Below are 21,719 nucleotides of genomic sequence, written 5' to 3'. Positions count from 1 at the left end.
TTCTAAAATAAATTTATTTTTTAACTAGTGGCTCAGTCTGGTTAAATGGAAAAGAGAAAGCACACATTTCCAGTATGTTTAATTTCACAATGCTTGTGGGGATAAATATTTTTTGTAGTTCCATTGTCTGTGCAGATATACAGATTGTCTGCTTTGCCGACTCTAGAACACGCACATGTAATTATCCATGTGAGAAGCAATCCGTGTCTAGATCTAAACCACACAATTCTAAAGATTGGCCCTGAGCTTTGTTGATGGTGATTGCAAACGCCCATCGAATTGGGAACTGCAATCTCTTAAATTGAAATGGCATATCCGCTGGAATCATAGGAATGCAAGGAATGAGGACATCTTCACCTTTGAAAGGTTCTGTCAAGATTGTTGCTTCTACAACGTTGCTCATTAATTTTTTTTACTGCAAGCCGTGTGCCGTTGCAAAGCTTTGGCTGGTTGATATTTCGCAACATGATAATCGGCACACTGATTTTCAATTGCAGTACGTGCGGTGGCATCCCTGGCAGATCGAATGAATTCAAAAATTCTGTTGGATAATTAACTGCTTTATCTGCTTCCACAACAGTGTCGACGGACTTGTATGTGACTGCCTTGATTTGAGTGTTAGACTGAATAATATTGTTAAGTTCGTAGACGTCTGTTCTTGGCCGCAAGAATAGCTCATTCACTCAGCCAATCATGATTCTTATAATTGGTTTGAATATTGGGAAATACTTTTTCAACCAATTCTTCTTTTGACGTCACTAAATTGCAGAAGTTATAAGGCAATAAAATTCATCCTGAGGTGAGATCAACCGGCACCTTTCTGTTCCCAATTTCCAGCAATTGATGTGAGAATATCTCAGCTAATCAATCGTTTTGCAGCTGGACACACATATTTGTAGTTAATTTTAACGTCTTTACGTGTTGCCACAAAGTAGAGTATTTCAGGCAAGCATTTATTTCATTGGCTGGTGTCGATCGAGGAATTACAGGTAATGTTTGCCTGAAATCTCCTGTAAGCAATATTAATGCGTTCCCAAATGGTCTGATGTTTCCACACAAATCTTGCAATGATCGATCAAGAGCCTCGAGCCATTTTTTGTGTGCCATTGTGCATTCATCCCAAACAATAAGTATGCATTTCTGCAATACTTTTCCCATGCTGGATACTTTGGAAATGTTGCACGTGGCAGTTTCAATGAATTGCATGTTCAATGGCAATTTCAAAGTGGAATGAGCAGTTCTTCTACCTGGTAGCAATGTTGCAGCTATTCCAGCCTACTCAAGAGCTAAGGCTATGTCATTTTGGGATAAAAACGTGCGTATTCAAATGCAACGTTTTGTCAAAATTTCAAAGCAATCAGTGAAGAACTTTCAGAGATTTAAGATTTTGAACAAACATTTACACTTTTATTTATATAGTCTTAAATTTTTTTTTCAATTCAGTTTACAGTCAATATTATTTTGTATCAATTCCTGGTGAATAAAATTTTTTTAAAAAATAACTAAAAACAAAGCCCTAGCCAGGTGGCTCAGTGGATAAAGCACTGACCTGGTATTCCAGAGGTCATGGGTTCAATCACCAGTCAGGGCACTTATGAAAAGCAATCAATGAGTACACAACTAAACAGAACTAAGTAAAACAAGTTGGTGCTTCTCTATTTCTATTTCTCTTTCTCTCTCTCAAATCAATAGGAAAAAAAATTGTTTTCTTTAGTGAGAGGAAGGGAGAGAGTTGAGAAGTATCAACTTATAGTTGCATCACTATAGTTGTTCACTGATTGCTTCTCAAACGTGACTTGAAGAAGGGGCATTGAGATGAGCCAGCGACCATGCCTAGCTCAAGCCAGTGATCTCGGGGTTTCAAATCTGGGACGTCAGCGTCCTAAGTCAGTTCAATGCTGTATTCACTACATCACCACCAGTCAGGCATGGAAAAAAACTTTTTAATTAAAAAAAGACAATTAAAAACTAAAGACAAGATGACTGACTTTAGATCAAGTGTTGGATAAGGAAAAGGTACACCCAGCTGCTAAATTCATCATTCGTGCAACCCCAGGAAAATTTAATGAAATATTCAACAATGTCTGCCTACTGCTTAATAATAGCAATTTCCTCAAGGAAGGGGCAGCCTATGCATTTGCCCATTATAACATGGATCAGTTCATGTCTGTGAAGATAGAAGGACATGCAGTTCTAACCCGTGAGGTGCAAGCAGATACAGCATCAACCTGGGACACTGAGGACCCAGGCTCAAAACCCCAAGATTGTCAGCTTGAGCACAAGCTTACCAGCTTAAGCATGAGATCATTGACATGATCTGATGGTCGCTAGCTTGAGCCCAAGGTCACGGACTCAAGTAAGGGGTCATGGCTTGGCTAAAGCCCCCACTCAAGGCACATATGAGTAACCATCAATAAACAACTAAAAAAGCACAACTACAGGTTGATACTTCTCATCTCTCTCCCCTCTTCCTGTCTTTCTCTCTCTCTCAAACATAAATTAATTAAAATTAAAAGTACAAAAGGAAAAGAAGAATATGAAAATTAGATCTTACATTACAGAACATGGCTAATAGCATGTGTTTTGATTCAAGAAACAAAATTTCCTTTAAGCTTGATCACTTATGAAAAGAAGCAAGTTGTCCCTAGTCAGAGGAAACAGATGAAGATATAAAGTCTTGAAGAGAATCCTGTGACAGCACTTTAAGGACCTATGTGAAAGTTCATTATTCCAATGGCTTCTGTACTGCTTATGCTAAAACTACAGACGAGCAACAGACCATTGTGCATGTACTGAAAACCACCAATTTCAGCCTAAAAACGTCTGGAATGGCTGCTGGAGATCAGAATGGAACTTCACCACACCACCTAGAGCAGTGGTTGGCAAACTCATTAGTCAACAGAGCCAAATATCAACAGTACAACTGAAATTTCTTTTGAGAGCCAAATTTTTTAAACTTAAACTATATAGGTAGGTACATTCCTTTTTTTTTTTTTTTCCATTTTTCTGAAGCTGGAAACAGGGAGAGACAGTCAGACAGACTCCCGCATGCGCCCGACCGGGATCCACCCGGCACGCCCACCAGGGGCAACGCTCTGCCCACCAGGGGGCGATGCTCTGCCCATCCTGGGCGTCGCCATGTTGCGACCAGAGCCACTCTAGCGCCTGAGGCAGAGGCCACAGAGCCATCCCCAGCGCCCGGGCCATCTTTGCTCCAATGGAGCCTTGGATGCGGGAGGGGAAGAGAGAGCCAGAGAGGAAAGCGCGGCGGAGGGGTGGAGAAGCAAATGGGCGCTTCTCCTGTGTGCCCTGGCCGGGAATCGAACCCGGGTCCTCCGCACGCTAGGCCGACGCTCTACCGCTGAGCCAACCGGCCAGGGCTGTAGGTACATTTCTTATCGAGGTAGCGCCCACACATGGCATTTTGTGGAAGAGCCACACTCAGGGGACCAAAGAGCCACATGTGACTCGCAAGCCACGTTTTGCCAACTACTGGCCTAGAGCTCAGGTAGTTGGAGTACTTAATACTCAAGATGCAGATTCACTATTAGAAAGATGGATGACAATGTTCAACTGGTTAGTCATAAAGACTTACAGGATTCAGTAACTGTTTTGAACTAAGTCCAAACTTCCAAGTTTATTAAAATCACAGAGCATGCAGAAAATGAGTATCAGATAGCAATTAGTGAAAACTATGAAACACTATCAGACACTAGATTTAAAGCCTTGTGCTTGCAGCTTCTGGTTATCCAAAACAAAATCAACTGGAACAAGATACTCAGCTACAATACTGGCAAAAAAAATGCAGAATGCTTAAAGGCTGAATGTAGGATTCTTCAGTATGTGGAAAGAAAGGTTTCAATGTATGGTCATATGATAAACAAGTGATTTATAAATAGGAGTGACATCTTGCTAGGGCTTTCAAATTTAACAGGTTTTCTAGCCTCATGGAACACTGTTGAACTTATAACATTATCTTGATACTTTTATATTCTCTGCCTTGTAGTTTATTTTTATATATCTACTTGTAAATCTTTTTTTTTTTTCTTCAATTCTGCCACTTTAATGATAGAGAAAGATCTATTGTGGAGTCATTTTACTGCCTAGACAATTTTCCTAACCATGAAGCCTTGTTACTGATTTCGATGGGTAATATGTTCAGTGGCTTTCTACCCCTGTCCTTCAAAACACTCCTGGTGTTTCCATGGTTTATAATGATCCACCAACAGTCAGGGGCTGTGCTACCAACTGTAGCCGAATGGAAGACACATTCATCCTTCTCCTGCCGACTGCTTTGATCATCATTTATTGCACTGCCTAACTGTAGTTCTCAAAAGTTTGGATTATGGTTTTTAAAGGTCCTTTTCTTGGGCAAAGGAAGTTTTCTGGAAATTCCATTATAGCCAGCTTCTCTGAGGAAGTTTTGACATCTGAAGACTTGAACCACATTCTCTGTACATGAACATGTTTGCTTATTCCCTTCCCTCATTATCTCCTTCCCATCTAGGACCATTATTGTTATAGACGTCTGCATTTTTAGCACTTTTACCCATTTATTATTACTTTTTTAATATCTAAGAACTGCTGACATATGAGGTATGTAGCCGAGTATCAGACTTGAAACATGCAGATGTTGAAGAAATAATAGCTATCTTGTGCTCTAATACATTGTGGCAGGATTGTACGATAAGCAAATGAATCAATCAACTATGTAAATAGCAAACAAAACCTAAAAATGAACCAAAGTGAAAAGAACACTTTCCAGGCAGTATTTTTATTATTTTTTAAGTGAAAGCAAGAAAGAGAAAGATAGACAGGAAGGGAGAGAGATGAGAAGCATCAACTCATAGTTGTGGCACTTTTTAGTGGACTGCTTCTCATACATGCCTTGACTGGGGGGTTCAAGCCAAGCCAGTGACACCTTTCTTAAGCCAGAAACCTTAGGCTCAAGCCAGCGACCTTCGGGCTCAAGCCAGCAACCATGGGATCATGTTGATGATCCCACACTAAAGCCTACAACCCAACACTCAAGCTGGTAAGTGTGTGCACAGCCGGATGAGCCCACACTCAAGCCAGTGACCTTGGGTTTCGAACCTAGGACCTCAGCATCCCAGATCGAAACTCTAGTCACTGCACCACCCACTGGACAGGACAGGCAGTATCTTTCTATTGTAACCTATTATTTAAGGTAATACTAATGATTTGTTCTAAGTAGAATACAAAACTTAGTTCCCAAATTCTTTTCCTCAGTTCTGCCTGCCAAGAATTTAAATTTAACTTTGATATAGCACCTCTTCCCAGGAATAATGGCATGTGTATGTGTGATCTCAAAATACACATGTGACATATATGACAACTGAAATTATGGATTCATTTACATTATTTACACTTCTATGACCAGACCTTAAGAAAAGGTCAGTTTTATAAAAACCAAATAGTGTTTTCTGACGTATCTCCATATACATGTCAAAAAAAGGGGTATTTGTGTTTCAGCTTTGGTTTTGTTCAGTAATACAATCAAGTAAGATTTTGTTTTCCAAGTGACCTGATGAGCTAAGTATTTTTACTTCAAATAAATATATATATTTATATTATACAAAAAAACAGAAATAAAACAAAACACTAAAGACAAGCTAATTAAAAATTCTTTTGACAGCTTTAATAAGTCAAAGAGATGATACATTTCAGGAAATCCTCAAAATATGGTATATTTTAAAGAAAAACCTGAATCAATATTTTTATCATTTATAGTATACTTTGTGTAAGATGCATTTATTTTTCATAAAATTGTAATTCAAATCAGAAGGTGTGGTTGGCAGAATACTGCCCACTCCAAAGATAACCTGTCAAGGTGTGACCTAATGGCAAAGGGGTCCTGCAGGTAGAACTGAGGTGAAGAACCATTAATGGGAAATCAACCTGCATGACCCAGGTGTCCCTTCCTTCCCACATGCCCTTTGAGTGGTCAGAGAGGCATTAGGAGGACTCCACGCACTGACCAAGGAGGGAGGAAAGGCTTCAAGCCAAGGCGCACAGCAGGCTCTAGACCAGGGGTCCCCAAACTTTTTACACAGAGGGCCAGTTCACTGTCCCTCTGACCGGTGGAGGGCCGGACTATAAAAAAAAAACTATGAACAAATCCCTATGCACACTGCACATATAAAGTAAAAAAACAAAACGAGAAAAAATACAATATTTAAAATAAAGAACAAGGGCCCTGGCCAGTTGGCTTGGTGGTAGAGCATCGGCCTGGTGTGCGGAAGTCCCAGGTTCGATTCCCGGCCAGGGCACACAGGAGAGGCGCCCATCTGCTTCTCCATCCATCCCCCTCTCCTTCCTCTCTGTCTCTCTCTTCCCCTCCCGCAGCCGAGGCTCCACTGGAGCAAAAGATGGCCCGGGCGCTGGGGATGGCTCCTTGGCCTCTGCCCCAGGCACTAGAGTAGCTCTGGTCGCGACAGAGCAACGCCCCGGATGGGCAGAGTATCGCCCCCTGGTGAGCGTACCAGGTGGATCCCGGTCGGGCGCATGCAGGAGTCTGTCTGACTGCCTCCCCGTTTCCAGCTTCAGAAAAATACAAAAAAATAAATAAAAATAAAATAAATAAAATAAAATAAAGAACAAGTAAATTTAAGTCAACAAAATGACCAGTGTTTCAATGGGAACTATGCTTCTCTCACTGACCACCAATGAAAGAGGTGCCCCTTCCAGAAGTGCGGTGGGGGCCTGATAAATGGCCTTGGGGGCCACATGCGGCCCGTGGGCCGTAGTTTGGGGACCTCTGCTCTAGACACTGGGAATGCCAGTAAGACGGTGGAGACCTCTGAGCTCACTTCAAGTAAGTGAAATCTGCCACAATCCAAACAAGCAGAAGAGTCCTTCTCATTTCTCCAAAAGGAACACAGCTCTCTCCGCACCTGATTTTAGTCTGCAGAGCTGTAAGATAATAAATTGTAGCCACAAACTTAATAGAGCAGAAAGGAAAACAAATATAGTGTTGAATGTCCACCCAAACTGACTCTCAAAGCTCTTTAAGTGAAAATTATAAAAGCATATTAACACAAGAGATACTCACATTCTAAGTTTTCAATATAAAGGTTTTCAAATTCTCTCTCTATTTGACCAAACAGTTCCAAAAGTGTACTGCGAACTGAGGAAGGCAGTTTAGAATCCTGTAGAAAAGGAAGATTTTTGTTTACAATGCATGAATGAGAAACTCTGATACCAACATACTTTTTACAAAGTGAATTATTTTTCATCATAAACTCATTTTATCTTTACATGCTTTATTTCTTAAAATGTGTCAAGAACTTTAAAGCTTCAAATTTCTGCCCTGGCTGGATAGCTCAGTTGGTTGGAACTCTGTCCTAACGCGCAAAAGGCTGCCAGTTTGATCCCCAGTCAGGGCACGTGCAAGAACAGATCGGTATTCCTGTTTCTCTCTCTCCCTTACTCTCTAAAATCAATCAATAAAAAAATAAAAATTTCTTTGGTTTGTTTCACATTTCTATCAATAAAACTAAAATCAAATTGTACAAATCGTTAACCAGGACAACATGAAATTCAAGAATAAGCACTTCTTCAAAACAACATAACTTTTCTTTTTATAAGGGAGAAAATAAGCCTATCTTATTTAAAAACTTCATAATCTGTAGAGAAGGTGTGTATTTCTCATAAATAAAACTGTATTATAAATACCCTGTAAGCTCTATAATAGTATTATAAATTAATTTTAATAAGTTAAATACTAACAGAAAATGTGCCTTCTAGCAGTGGTTTTCAACCTTCTTATACTTGGAGACTGGTGAAAATAGGAGAATTATTTCGGGGACCGCTAAGGCAGAAATCACCCTGAACATAAGTGAGTTCAATTAAGATTATTGGGTCTAAAAAAAAAAAATATATATATATATATATATATATATATTTTATTGGGTCTATAATTTTCAAACAACATCAGGGAGGTTAACTAACTCTTTCACAGACCAGCACAAAATTTCTGGCAGACCAGTCTGTGGACTAGCAGTTGAAAACCACTGCCTTATAGAGCCCTCATGTCCACAGTGCTTCAAGCAAAATATTTCCTGTAACTCTACATAACATGTAAAAGATTATCGTGGAGAAAAAAAATTTTTCACCTGTAAAAACAAAATATGTGTCAGTGAAAAGAAAGCACTGCCACATTAAGTTCCCAGTAAGCTCCTGGTGACTGCATGCCTCACATACTCCGCACACCCCCAGTCTCATCTAAACCTTATAGGAAGTCGATAGAAAGAAGCAACATTTCAGTTAAAATTTTAGGTGTAGTCATAAAAGTAAGAGATGTCCCAGGCACCAACTGTTCACAAGCATTTACCTTCCAGACATTACTAACAGGGAGACTGACACAGTCTACATTCTAATCTCCTGAGGACGTGGCCTATATACACTGTGTCCGTAAAGTCATGGTGCACTTTTGACCGGCCACAGGAAAGCAACAAAAGACGATAGAAATGTGAAATCTGCACCAAATAAAAGGACAACTCTCCCAGTTTCATACCTATTCAGTGCAGTTCGATGGAGCTCATGCACAGATTTTTTAGGGCTCCCTAGGTAGCTATTACGTATAGCCTCTACAGACCCGTCACTGACTGATGGCCTACCAGAACGGGGTTTCTCCACCAAACTGCTGGTTTCCTTAAACTGCTTAGTCCACCGAGTAATGTTATTCCTATGTGGTGGCACTTCGTTATAAACGCGCTGATATTCACATTGCACTTTGGTCACAGATTCGAATTTAGAAAGCCACAGAACACACTGAACTTTCCTCTGTACCGTCCACATCTCAACTGGCATGGCCGTGGACTGCTCCACTGTATTCACGGTGTTACGTCATCATCTGCGCATGCGCACATGCTGCCACATCATCCTACAGAACCTGGGAGGGTTTTCTTTTGATTTGGTGCAGATTTCACATTTCTATCGTCTTTTGTTGCTTTCCTGTGACCGGTCAAAAGTGCACCATGACTTTACGGACACATGTAGTGTAGTATTTTCTGTGTGACTCCCTTCCAGAATTTATTTTCAAACAAAATTCTTAACAACTATTTCTAAAATAATGATTTAATACTTAACTGCCATCAGTGCAATTTTCTAAGTGACTTGTCAAATTTATATGCAGCACAAACTTTTTGATGTTTAAATAGTTACAAATAAAAAGATATATATAATGTTTATTTTATTCCTCTCAGATTAACTTCTTAAGAAGACAAGAATTTTAGGCAAAATAATCTCTAATGACATAAGTATTTTAGCAGTATGTTTTGAAGTAATCACAGAATGTTCAAGTAAAGTTTACAAGCTACTTGAAAATATATGTGAAGTCACTTGTTTACAATCTGGAGGAACCAATTCACACAGCCTCTCTCAATACCCTTCTAAAATAGCAATTAAAAACATGAAAAAGCCTGACCAGGCGGTAGTGCAGTGGATAGAGCGTCACACTGGGATGTGAAGGACCCAGGTTCGAGACCCCGAGGTTGCCAGCTTGAGTGCGGGCTCATCTGGTTTAAGCAAAGCTCACCAGCTTGAGTCCAAGGTTGCTGGCTTGAGCAAGGGGTCACTCGAACTGCTGTAGCCCCCTGGTCAAGGCACATATGAGAAAGCAATCAATGAACAACTAAGGTGTCACAATGAAGAATTGATGCTTCTCATCTCTCTCCCTTCCTGTCTGTCCCTATCTGCACTTCTGTCTGACTGTCAAAAAAAAAAAAAAAAAACATGAAAAAAAGAAAGAAAAGCTTAAAAGTAACAATAAAATATAAATTGAACCATCACAAGTAAAGTTTAACACACTGTTCGCCCCACCTTAAAGCCTTTGCCTAGTCTCTTCGCTTCCGTGCCATGTTCTTCCTGAACCCCTTATTCAGTTAACCCTCTCACCATATGTGTCACTTGTTGGAAGCTTTTCTGACTCCCAAGGCCAAATCTCTTATGTTTATCAATTCCAACTCACCTACACCCATGTTTAAGATCCTTATTCAGCCACTGAAATGTTATATTTACTTAAATAGTAACACTTCTTAGTCTAAAATGCAAGTGTAACGGGAGACAAAACTGAGATGTCACTTGATAAAATAAAGCCAATCAAGAAACAATATGCAACTTGACCAGTGGTGGTGCACTGGATAGAGCGTCGACCTGGGACACTGAGGACTCGGGTTCAAAACCTCAAGGTCACCAGCTTGAGCACAGGCTCCTCCGGCTTGAGCACGGGATTGCCAGCTTGAGTGCAGGATCATAGACATGACTCCATGGTCGCTGGCTTGAGCCCAAGGTCACTGGCTCAGCTGGAGCCTCCCCTTCAAGGCACGTATGAGAAAGCAATCAATGAACAACTAAGGTACGGCAACAAAGAATTGATGCTTCTCATTTCTCTCCATTCTTGTCTGTCTGTCCCTATCTGTCCCTCTCTTTCTATATGTATATAAAAAGAAGAGAAAAGAGACAATGTGCAGTGAAATGAGAACTCTTCCTCTAGAGGGCAAGTGAGCACTCCCGACAGAGCTCCCCCGACCTTTCCTAACAGCTCTCCTAAGTGCCATTTAACTTCAAAGCCCCTGAATTGACAAGCTGAATTTCTAGTACCACTTGAGAAAACTCATAACAGAAAAGCTACTATGATTCCATAAAGATTATAAAGAGATTTGCATTTTACCAGAGCTGCATGTAGCCAGATACAGGACCATCAGCGCTCCATGCACAGATTCAGTATACCTCTGCAACTGCAGACTTCCCATTCCTGCACTAAGCACTGTTTCCTAAACTACGTCCAACTCATGAATCTAAATGGTAACTTAGTATACAGTTCCTTTACAATAATCTTCACTGTTGATACCGTTCCCCAACAACTCAAAGAACATGACCAACCTAGAGAGTGATGACCTATTCCACTCAAACCTACCGGTAATCAACCACCTGTACTCTTAAATCCCTCTGCTTACACCCACCATTCCAACTGCTTGCACCCACACTATCACTACCATCTTCCCGCTGCCAAACCAGGCAAAGCACCTCACACCAGTCCTCCAGGATGCTGGACTCATTGACAGGTAGCACCACCAAGGAACGCTGGAAACACCGTGACGAGGGCCGAGGAGCAGTGCTAGGCTGTGCAGCTCAGAGGACTCTGTATAGCCTTCATAAAGGGTTACCCTGAGATGTAATTAATTACCCACTTGTGCTACATCACAATGGAGGGCAGGTGCTCAGAAGCCAAGAGAAAAACACATGTACCTCACATGCAAGCCCATGCTAGGAGATGCTAGTCAAGGCTGTGGAATTTTCACTGCTAAAAATATAAGTAAATGTAACAAAAAAAATCTTAGACTGTTTACCTATACTGTCCAATATGATAGCAAATAGACACATTTGACTATTTAAATGTTGTTAATTAATTTTTTTAAATTCCTCACTCACACAAAACACACGAGGCTTGTGGCTTCCAGATCTGAGAGCACAGACCTAGAAAATTCCATCACAAAGGCCCACTGCAGAGAACTGACTCAAACATTCCCTTTCCTGAGTTGTGTTCCCCCACAATCATATGTGGAAGTCCTTACCCCTACCACCTCAGAATGTGACTATATTTGGAACCACAGTGATTAAAGTAAAATAGGGTTACAGGGGTGGCCCGAATCCAATCAGACTGGTACCCTTATAAGCAATGAGGATACAGACACACACAGAGGGACAACCATGTGAAGACACAAGTAGGAAACCATCTACAAGCCAATTAGAGAGGCTTCAGGAAAAACCAGCCCTGCCCATACCTTGATCTCCAACTTTCTGCCTCCAGGACTGTGGGAGAATGAAGTCCTGTTAAGTCCCCCCATTCCATGTCTTCCTTTGTTACAAATTACAAACACTCAAGCTCATTTACACACTAAGAATATCAAAGCCATTTTGGAGGCTCCTTAAAACCTATGGTTTTATTTCCAATATTAAGTTAAAATGTAATTCCTTTTAGAAAGCAGAACCAAGTCCTCATCCACTCAACGGGGTTCTAACTGAATATTTACTACATGCCAGCCAGCAACTGCAGTAGGTTCTGAGTGTGCCCTGCTGCCCTCCTACAAGCTACGTCCCAGAGGCCCAGAGAACAGAGTCCCAGGCACAGTTCTAACAAGATCCAGTATTCCCATTAGCCTATTTCTCAAATTTCATTCTTACTTTCCTGTAACATTATGACTGATGAATTAGTTGTAACTGTGAAGGAATCATCATTAAACTATATGTATTTATGTTTCTATGTTTCTATAATCTAATATGAACATATATTAGATATGTCTATAATTTACTTTATCAAATACACTTTTATTTAGGTTTTTCATTTTTTTTTTTTTTTTTTTTTTTACAGAGACAGAGAGAGTCAGAGACAGGGACAGATAGAGACAGAAATGGAGAGAGATAAGAAGCATCAATCATCAGTTTTTCATTATGACACCTTAGTTGTTCACTGATTGCTTTCTCATATGTGCCTTGACCGCGGGGCTACAGCAGACCGAGTGACCCCTTGCTCAAGCCAGCGACCTTGGGTCCAAGCTGGTGAGCTTTGCTCAAGCCAGATGAGCCTGCGCTCAAGCTGGCGACCTTGGGGTCTCGAACCTGGGTCCTCTACATCCCAGTCCGAGACTCTATCCACTGCGCCACCGCCTGGTCAGGCGCAATATTCTTTCAAACTAACACACAATAAAGGAAAGAGAAAAAGTGAAAAAAACTTATCTTTATCAATAAAATATTAATTCATCTTACCATAGGGAGCATTAAATTATCAGAAAGACATATAATGTGATAAACAACAGATGACACATCCACTATAGCCAACTCAGGATAAAGCCAAGAAAATTTACTGAAAAATCTAATTCTAGATACTCTCCAGAGAACAGAAAAATCACTGAAATGATATCTGGTTCTCCTTTTCCTGAAACTATTAGACAACCAAACTGCACTGCAGAATGGCACAACAAATAAAAACTGACCCAAACTGTCACACCTAGTTTTTTTTATTATTATGTATTATAAAAACATTAACCTGCAGATTGAATCCTGTCACTGTGTAGGCTGCTGTATTTGACAGTAATTTTATTGAGGACCTTTTCTCTACTTTGGAGACCTATGTATATTTGGCTATTCCTGTAACATTACAAACATGCTCAGCATAACTTACCTGTCCTTCTAACATTTCTCTTGGCATACCCGTCCTCTCCTGCTCTGAGCTGTTAGTTCTTCGTATAGAAAGGCTATGAGATTTGCGTTTCTGTTTTGCTTGGCGAGCAGTTGAACAACTCCCGCTTTCTGTGGGCATTACTTCTACAAGATGTTATCCTGGTCACTCCTGCAATAAGCTAGACAAAAGCAGGAAAAACAAGTACTTTATGTCTGATTATAGCAAACTGAAATGAAGGAAAAGTAGTGGACAGCACAAAGATTACTTTTAGATCCAAACTTCCTTACTGTAATTAAAATTTACTATGTAATTTAGAATGTGAAAATTTAACATATTTTCAGGTAGAGACCACAGCCTTTGTTAAAGAGGGTATTTTTAAACAAATTTCATTAACATGTTTTAAAGATCAAATAGCAATAAACAGCTTTTAAAATACAGAACCCGCCCTTAATCAACTTTCCCCAGGCACAGCCTACCACCTAGGGAAACCAATTCTAACAGCATATCCTAGATTATAATTATAGAGTCTAGAGCAGCGGTTCTCAACCTGTGGGTCGCGACCCCTGTGTTTTGGTCGCAACCCACAGGTTGAGAACCGCTGGTCTAGAGGAATACAATGCAAGCTACACATTTAACTGCAAATTTTCTAGTATCTACATTTTTAAAAAGTAAAAACAGGTGAAATTATTTTCAATGACTTATTTAACCCAATATATCTAAAATATCATTTTCATCAATGCAAAAAACACTAATGGGATATTTCAGTTTGAATGTCTCAAACTTCAATGTGTATTTGAGATTCACAACATGCCTCAACTGGAATCAGCCATGTTCCAAGTACTTGTGTGTGGTCACAGCTGCCACAGCTTTTCATTTACCCAATTTGGGTATTATCTACTCATTTCACGCTACTATCAATTCTTCCTCCCAATGCAACCATATCACTGTTAGTTAATATGATTTTAAGTAACATACACATGGTATTATTTTCTTCTTCAACTACAGATTCACTTTTCGGACATTTTTTGCTCTTACTGATCCTTCTCCCAATATATGTTAGTTCATATGATTTTAAGGAATACACTTACCTACCTTCCTTCTTCAATTAATAACAGTATCTTCTGATCCTCTCCATTCCCCACTTCACTTTGTATGTAAGGTTGTAAGAATCCCACCTTTTCTTGAGCTCTGCCCTCCCCCATGGGCACCCATCTCCCAACTTTTGCTCTATCATTTGAGAATGTTATATCAATATGAACATAGAATATGTCTTTCTTACTGATCTGAGAGAGAGGAGGGGTGAGGAGGAAGCACTGAGGGGGACAATGGCGGGGCGGGGCATTTATTTGCTGTTCCCTAGTTATGCATTCACTGGTCACTTCCCCTATGTGCCCTGATGAGGAAATAGTATTATTTCTTCCTTTCTGATCTGTATGCCTTTAGTATTTCCTTTTATCTTACTTATCTGGCTAGAAATTCCAGTACAATGTTGAATTAAAATAGTGACATCAAACATCCTTGCTGTTCTGATCTCCAGGTAAAAATATTCAGCCTTTCACAATTAAGTATGATGCTAGTTGCAAGTTATTTTGTAAATATTGTTTATCAAGTTGAAAAAGTTCTCCTCTATGGTTTGTTTTCTCAGCATTTGAGGAATGAGTACTGAATTTTGTCATGTTTTTTCTGTATCAATATAATCACATGGCTTTTCCTTTTTACCTAATAAGTCAATTATACTGATATGATGGAATATAACTTGATATGTAAAATCTGTTTATCCTCTGAGGAAACCCACTTGATCATGGTGCACAATTCACTGTTTGTTTTCTCATTTTGTTTTATTTTTCCTACCTCTGTCAGTTACCCGAACATTTTTTAAAATACCATTTTGATTTATTTATAGTATAGTTTGAGTATATCTCACTGTTACAACTTTTTCTAGTAATTGTTCTAGGTACTACATTATATTTTCACAATGTACCACAGTCTACTGGTTATCAACATTTTACTAGTTCATGATCAAGTGTAGAAACCTTACCTTCCTTTATGTCCCTCTGCCCTAGCCCCATTTCCAACATAATCATCTTAAATACGTCCTCTATATACAAAAAAAAAAAAAAAAATCAGAAAAGTTATGTTTCAATCTTCAAACATAACGTAAAGAGGGGTGTCTGTTGAATTTACCAGCATGTTTCTCTTTCCATTGTTAGTTCTTCCTGTTATTCCCACATTCTTTACGTGATTTTTCTGTTTAGAGAACTTCCTCTACCTATTACATTAGGGTCCATCTACTGGAACAAATCATGTGAAGGATGTTTTCCCTTGACATATTATTCTTAAGTTGAGAGTTCTTTTCCTTTCAGGACTTGGAAAATGTGCCACTTCATTTATCCATCCATATTTCTGATGAGAAATCCACTATAGGCTCTGGACGGTTAGCTCTGTGGATAGTGTTAGCCTGGTGTGCAGACATCCTGGGTTTGATCCCCAGTCAGGGCACACATGAGAAGCAGCCATCTACTTCTCTTCCTCTCCCTCTCCCCCTTCTCTCTCATCCCCTCACTGCCATCAGTGGCTGACGGGTTCGAGGGTCAGCCTCAGGCACTGAGTAGCTCGGTTGGTCTGAGCTTCGGCATCAGGCGCAGAGGACAGCTCAGTGGATTAGAGCATCAGCCCCAGATGGGTGTTGCCCAGGGATCCTGGTTGGGGCACATGCAGGAGTCTGTCTCACCCTCTCCCCTTCTCTCACTTTAAAAAAAAAAAAGTTACCTCCTCGAAAAGGCTTTCCTTGACTACCACTCTTTCCTTGACTACCACTCTTCATAACTCATCACAGCACTTCATGATCTTTGCCACATTTGTACTTATGGTTTTCTCACTCAATAACTGCTTCCCTCCTATGCCACCAATAACATGAGGGCTGGGATATGGCTATTTGGGTTCACTACTGTATTTGTAGGGATTACTATGTTGTCTGACATAAATATATCTTCAAACAGTTGATGAATATGTAGTTGTCTTTTTTTTTTTTTCTTTTTTTTTTCTTTTTGCCACAGAGATAGAAAGAGAGAGGGAGAGAGGAACAGACAGACAGGAAGGGAAAGAGATGAGAAGTATCAACTCATTGTTATGGCACCTTAGTTGTTCACTGATTGCTTTCTCATATGTGCCTAGATGGGGAAGAGAGGGGAGGAATCCAGTCAAGCCAACAACCCGTTAAGCCAGCAACCTTGGACTCAAGCCAGTGACCATGAGGTCACGTCTATGATCCCTGCACTCAAGCTGGTGCATCAGCGCTCTATCTGGATGAGCCCATACTTAAGCCAGCAACCTTAGGGTTTCAAACCTGGATCCTCAGCATCCCAGGTTGACACTCTGTCCACTGCCTGGTCAGGCTAGTTTAGTCATCTTTAAAACAAGAATGATAACAGCACTTATTTCATTAATTCATCAAATGTTGTTTGTTTGTTTCAAAGTATAAGTGGTTTTATTTTTTATTTTTTTACAGAGAGAGAGAGTCAAAGTGTTGCGACACCTGAGTTGTTCATTGATTGCTTTCTCATATGTGCCTTGACTGTGGGGCCACAGCAGATCGAGTAACCCCTCGCTCGAGCCAGCGACCTTAGGTCCAAGCTGGTGAGCCTTGCTCAAACCAGATGAGCCCACGCTCAAGCTGGCGACCTCGAGGTCTCGAACCTGGATCATCCGCATCCCAGTCCAATGCTCTATCCACTGCGCCACCACCTGGTCAGGCTCAAATTTTTATTAAGTTTGCACATGCGCTAAGTACTAGAAATACTATACTGAACAAAATAACTAGGTTTCTACTTTCAGATTGCATAGAGTTGGGTTTTGGACCAGACATTAAACACAGAATCTCATTAACTTATTACAGAAATTATGATGAATACTATCAAAGAGATATACAAATATCATGAAGAGGCCAGATATTAACTAGTTAAGAAGGTCATTCTGGCCCTGACTAGTTGGCTCAGCGGTAGAGCATCAGCCCAGCGTGTGGAAGTCCCAGTTAGATTTCTAGTCAGGGCACACAGGAGAAGCAACCATCTGCTTCTCCACCTCCTCCCCTTCTTCTCCCACAGCCATGGCTCAAATGGTTCCAGCAAGTTGGTCCTGGGCATTGAGGATGGCTTCATGGCCTCACCTCAGGTGCTAAAATAGCTCGGTTGCCAAACAACAGAGCAGTGGCCCCAGATGAGCCCCATCGTCCGGGGGAGGGGGGGTACATGCAAGAGTTTGTCTCTGCCTCTCAGTTAAAAAAAAAGTTATTCTGAGATACTTCATTTAAATTGAGACTGAACAATTAGTAACAGTTAACCAAGTGGACAGGGAACAGTGCATACAAATGCCCAAAGCTGGAAATGAGACTAAATATAGGCAATTTGGCTACAACATGGTAAACAATGGAGGGAATGGTGCAAGGTAAGTGGGAGAGATAGGCTTAGATTCTGTTCTTTACTTAGATTTTATCCTAAAATAAAAAGGAAGACACTTACAGGTTTTAAGCAGATAAGTGACACTAGACTTGCATTAAAAATCAATCTAGTCTGACCTGTGATGGCGCAGTGGATAAAGTGTCGACCTGGAATGCTGAGGTTGCCGGTTTGAAACCCTGGGATTGCCTGGTCAAGGCACATATAGGAGTTGATGCTTCCTGCTCCTCCCCCTCTTCTCTCTGTGTGTGTGTCTCTCTCTCCTCTCTCTCTCTCTCTCCAATAAAAATGAATAAATAAAATAAAATCAATTTAGTTGCAGTGTGAAAATGCATGGGAAGAATAGGTGACTAGGAATGAGGAAGCTACTCAGGAAGTTACTGAAGTAGTCTAGACGATAAATGATGACAGTTTAGATCAGAGGGCAGATTGGCTGGTTAGATCAGTCGGGTAAGAGGGTTGTCTGAAATGACAAGGATGCAGGTTTGATCCCCCCAGTCAAGGCCCACACGGGAAGCAACCAAAGAATGCACAACTACAAATGAATGTTCTCTTCCCCCTCCCCTGTCTCTCTAAAAATCAATAATAATTAAAAAAATGTTAATATTAAAAATAAAAAAGATTATGGGGCAAATGAACAATTTGGGGGGAAGGGAGCAGGTGAGGAAGAAGAGAGAGGTTATCAAGGAGTGCCCTCATTTCTGAGGCAAGAAGTAGGTGAAATGTAATCAAGGCAACTAAGATCAGGCCACAGATTTGGAGAAGAAATAAAGAACTAGTCTTAATTTGCCTGGCCTATGGTGGCACAGTGAATAGAGCATCGACCTGGACCACTAAGGTTCAAAACTCTAGCCTTGACCATTCAAGCCATATACAACAAACAACAAGCAAGCAATGAACAACAAAACTGAAGTACCTATGAGTTGATACTTCTTGTCTTCCCCCCATAAAAATCAATAAATAAAACATTTAAAAAAACCTAAATATTGACTATATCATACTTGCAATACCATTGAAGATCTAATATACAAGGAGGCAGAAGGTATACAGATCTACACATAAAAAAAAACTGAACTGTATTTATAAATCTGGCAGAGGTCTACACTTAAAGTAAAGAGGGGCATTTTTGACACCATCATGATGCTAGATCCAATGTCTGGCCATACCACTTTCTTTTCTTTTATTTACTGTTTCTTAAGAGAGAAAGAGAGAGGAACAGAGAGAAAGAAAAGAGAGATCGATTTACTGTTCCACAAATGATGTCATTTATGCCATCACTGGTTGATTCTTGTCTGTGCCCTGTCCAAGAGTCGAACCCATAATCTCGGCATGTTGGGATGGCACTCTAACCCAGTGGTCCCCAACCTCCGGGCCACGGACTGGTACCGGTCCGTGGGCCATTTGGTACCGGTCCACAGAGAAAGAATAAATAACATGAAAAGTTGTCAGAATAACAAATTTAAATACAGCCTGAATAATGAGGACATGCTCACTCCTCCTTTAACTTAGCCCAATAAATACCGTAAGTTCAACAATTATATTTTAAAATAACACAATTTTTACGCCGGTCACATAATTTTATTTTGTGCATTTATCCGTCCCACCCTAAAGGCCAGTCCATGAAAATATTTTCTGATTAAACCGGTCCATGGCCCAAAAAAGGTTGGGGACCACTGCTCTAACCAACTGAGCTACCCAGCTAGGGCCTGGCCATATTATTTTCACTGCAAGAAGCATAAAATGCATATTACTGGTGAAATAGGTAACACAAAATAAAACTGACAGTTCTTTAAATGACTTACAGAAACATTATTTTTTACTGAAATATGACAGAACAAATCTTTTAATGAAATTTAGACCTGAATATTTTTGAGCTATCGAAATTAGAGATGGTCAAAATAAAAGCATAAAGAAAAACACACAATGGCAGAATATGTATTTGTAGAATTTTATATAGAAAATAAAAGATTCTATTGATACTGCCCTGGCCAAAGAGCTCAGTTGGTTGCAGTGGTCGGCAAACTCATTAGTCAACAGAGACAAACATCAACAGTAAAATGATTGAAATTTCTTTTGAGAGCCAAATTTTTTAAACTTAAACTATATAGGTAGGTACATTCCTTATCGAGGTAGCACCCACACGTGGTATTTTATGGAAGAGCCACACGCAAGGGGCCAAAGAGCCACGTGTGGCTCGCGAGCCGCAGTTTGCCGGCCAGGGGGTTAAAGCATTGTCCCGAAGCGCAGAGATTGCCAGTTCAATCCCAGGTCAGGGGCACATACAAAAACAAGTGTTCCTAACTCTCTTTTGTGCTCTCCTTTCCTCTCTCTAAAATCAATAAAATAAACATTAAAAAAGATTCTGATATTTAATTCAAAAAATTGAATCTAACAAAACTATATTGTGAAATAATTCATATGACCCCTACCAATGAAACATTTAGAACTATTCAACTGTGCCATATATAAAAGTTGGCCGGCCCTGGCCGGTTGGCTCAGCAGTAGAGCGTTGGCCTGGCGTGCGGGGACCCGGGTTCGATTCCCGGCCAGGGCACATAGGAGAGGAGCCCATTTGCTTTTCCACCCCCACCTCCTCCTTCCTCTCTGTCTCTCTCTTCCCCTCCCGCAGCCAAGGCTCCATTAGAGCAAAGATGGCCCGGGCGCTGGGGATGGCTCCTTGGCGGCTGCCCCAGGCGCTAGAGTGGCTCTGGTCGCGGCAGAGCGATGCCCCGGAGGGGCAGAGCATCGCCCCCTGGTGGGCAGAGCGTTGCCCCTGGTGGGCGTGCCGGGTGGATCCCGGTTGGGCGCATGTGGGAGTCTGTCTGACTGTCTCTCCCCATTTCCAGCTTAAAATAAAAAACAAAGAAAAAAAAAGAAAAAGAAAAAGTTGGCCAAGAGGAGGGGTATACAGCACAATCAAATGTCAAAATAATCTAGAGATGTTTTCTCTCAACATATGTACCCTGATTTATCAATGTCACTGCATTAAATTTAATAAATTTTAAAAAAGGCACTACAAAAAAAAATTGGCCAAGTAATTAAACTAACTTTATGAAATCTCCAGAGATTACATTCTTCATGAAAATATAGGAAGATGTCTATTCTCTTCTTCAGTGATTACACACATTAATAAAACCATAAAGCATCTCAGTTTCCAAAATCATTAACAGTGATTTACCAGTTACCTTGAAGTTTATAAGTTATGTTTTGTAAGGAATGAAAATAATGAAACTGTATGAAAGCTATCCTGATAGGGCCTGAGAGGAAAAAAAGAAACTTTACATTTAGAAATTTAAATCAAGCAAATAAAACAGTCAAGAGCTTCTCTTTTCTCACTCAAGAACTTCAGAAGCATTCTCCTAAGTACAGTTAATGCATTACCAAGAGTCTACCAGTTGGTTATAAAAAAATACAAAAATTGCCCTGGTCAGATAGGTCAGCTGGTTAGAGCACCATCTATATATGCCAAGGTTGCAGGTTAGATATCCGGTCAGGACACATATAGGGACACATAGATGTTTCTGGCTTTCTTTCTTCCATTCTTTCTCTCCTCTCCCCTTGATGTTTCTGTCCGTTTTTCATTCTTTCTCTCCCCACCCCCACCCCCGCCTCTCCCTAAAAGCAGTAATTTTTTTTTTAAGTGCAAAGTTTGCAATACCAACCTTCTTTTCATCTTACATTGGGTTTTCTCCTACTCTCACCCCTCTGGCTTTTCCAGCCACTATATCTTCAGGAGGAAATTAGCAATCTTCTTCACAATTAATTTTAAAAGCCCTCACCTTCTGCCTTTCACTGAGCTTTTTAACCTAACTCTTCTCTCATCTCCATGAATCACGTTGTTCTGGGCTTTAGCCTACGTTTGTCACGTCACAAAGCAGTCCATACACCGGTAACCTTTCCCAATTGATTGATTTCCAACCATACACACATTTCAAACTATTATAAATGTAGAAGAGGTTCTGGTTCTCCAAAACCTGGCAATAAATGTAGACTTTTGTACTGTTAGATTTTATCTTTTTTTAACTTTCTAAACTCTGTGCAGTCATATCTCAGAGATTGGT

At 40.4% G+C, this 21,719-nt stretch overlaps 2 protein-coding genes and 1 pseudogene across 5 annotated transcripts in view; 2 read left to right on the top strand and 1 right to left on the bottom strand.

Moving 5' to 3' along the window:
* Window positions 1-21,719, top strand: part of LARP4B (La ribonucleoprotein 4B) — a 400,705-nt gene that overhangs the window by 117,593 nt on the left and 261,393 nt on the right. The gene's annotated exons all lie outside the window — the stretch shown is intronic.
* The window catches only part of WDR37 (WD repeat domain 37), a 71,451-nt gene that overhangs the window by 44,937 nt on the left and 4,795 nt on the right, over window positions 1-21,719 (bottom strand). For all 4 annotated transcript variants that reach the window (XM_066386755.1, XM_066386757.1, XM_066386754.1 and 1 more), the window contains exons 2-3: window positions 13,205-13,382; window positions 7,073-7,169 (exon numbers count right to left, since the gene is read on the bottom strand). In XM_066386755.1, coding sequence (XP_066242852.1) covers window positions 7,073-7,169; window positions 13,205-13,342 — 235 coding nt within the window. In that variant the 5' untranslated portion in view covers window positions 13,343-13,382. The remainder of the gene's footprint in view (window positions 1-7,072; window positions 7,170-13,204; window positions 13,383-21,719) is intronic.
* Window positions 2,565-3,888, top strand: LOC136405591 (F-actin-capping protein subunit alpha-1-like; annotated as a pseudogene).

This window comes from Saccopteryx leptura, chromosome 5 (genome assembly GCF_036850995.1).
Source record: "Saccopteryx leptura isolate mSacLep1 chromosome 5, mSacLep1_pri_phased_curated, whole genome shotgun sequence".
NCBI classification, from domain to species: domain Eukaryota; kingdom Metazoa; phylum Chordata; class Mammalia; order Chiroptera; family Emballonuridae; genus Saccopteryx; species Saccopteryx leptura.
This window is presented reverse-complemented; position numbering and strand designations above follow the sequence as displayed.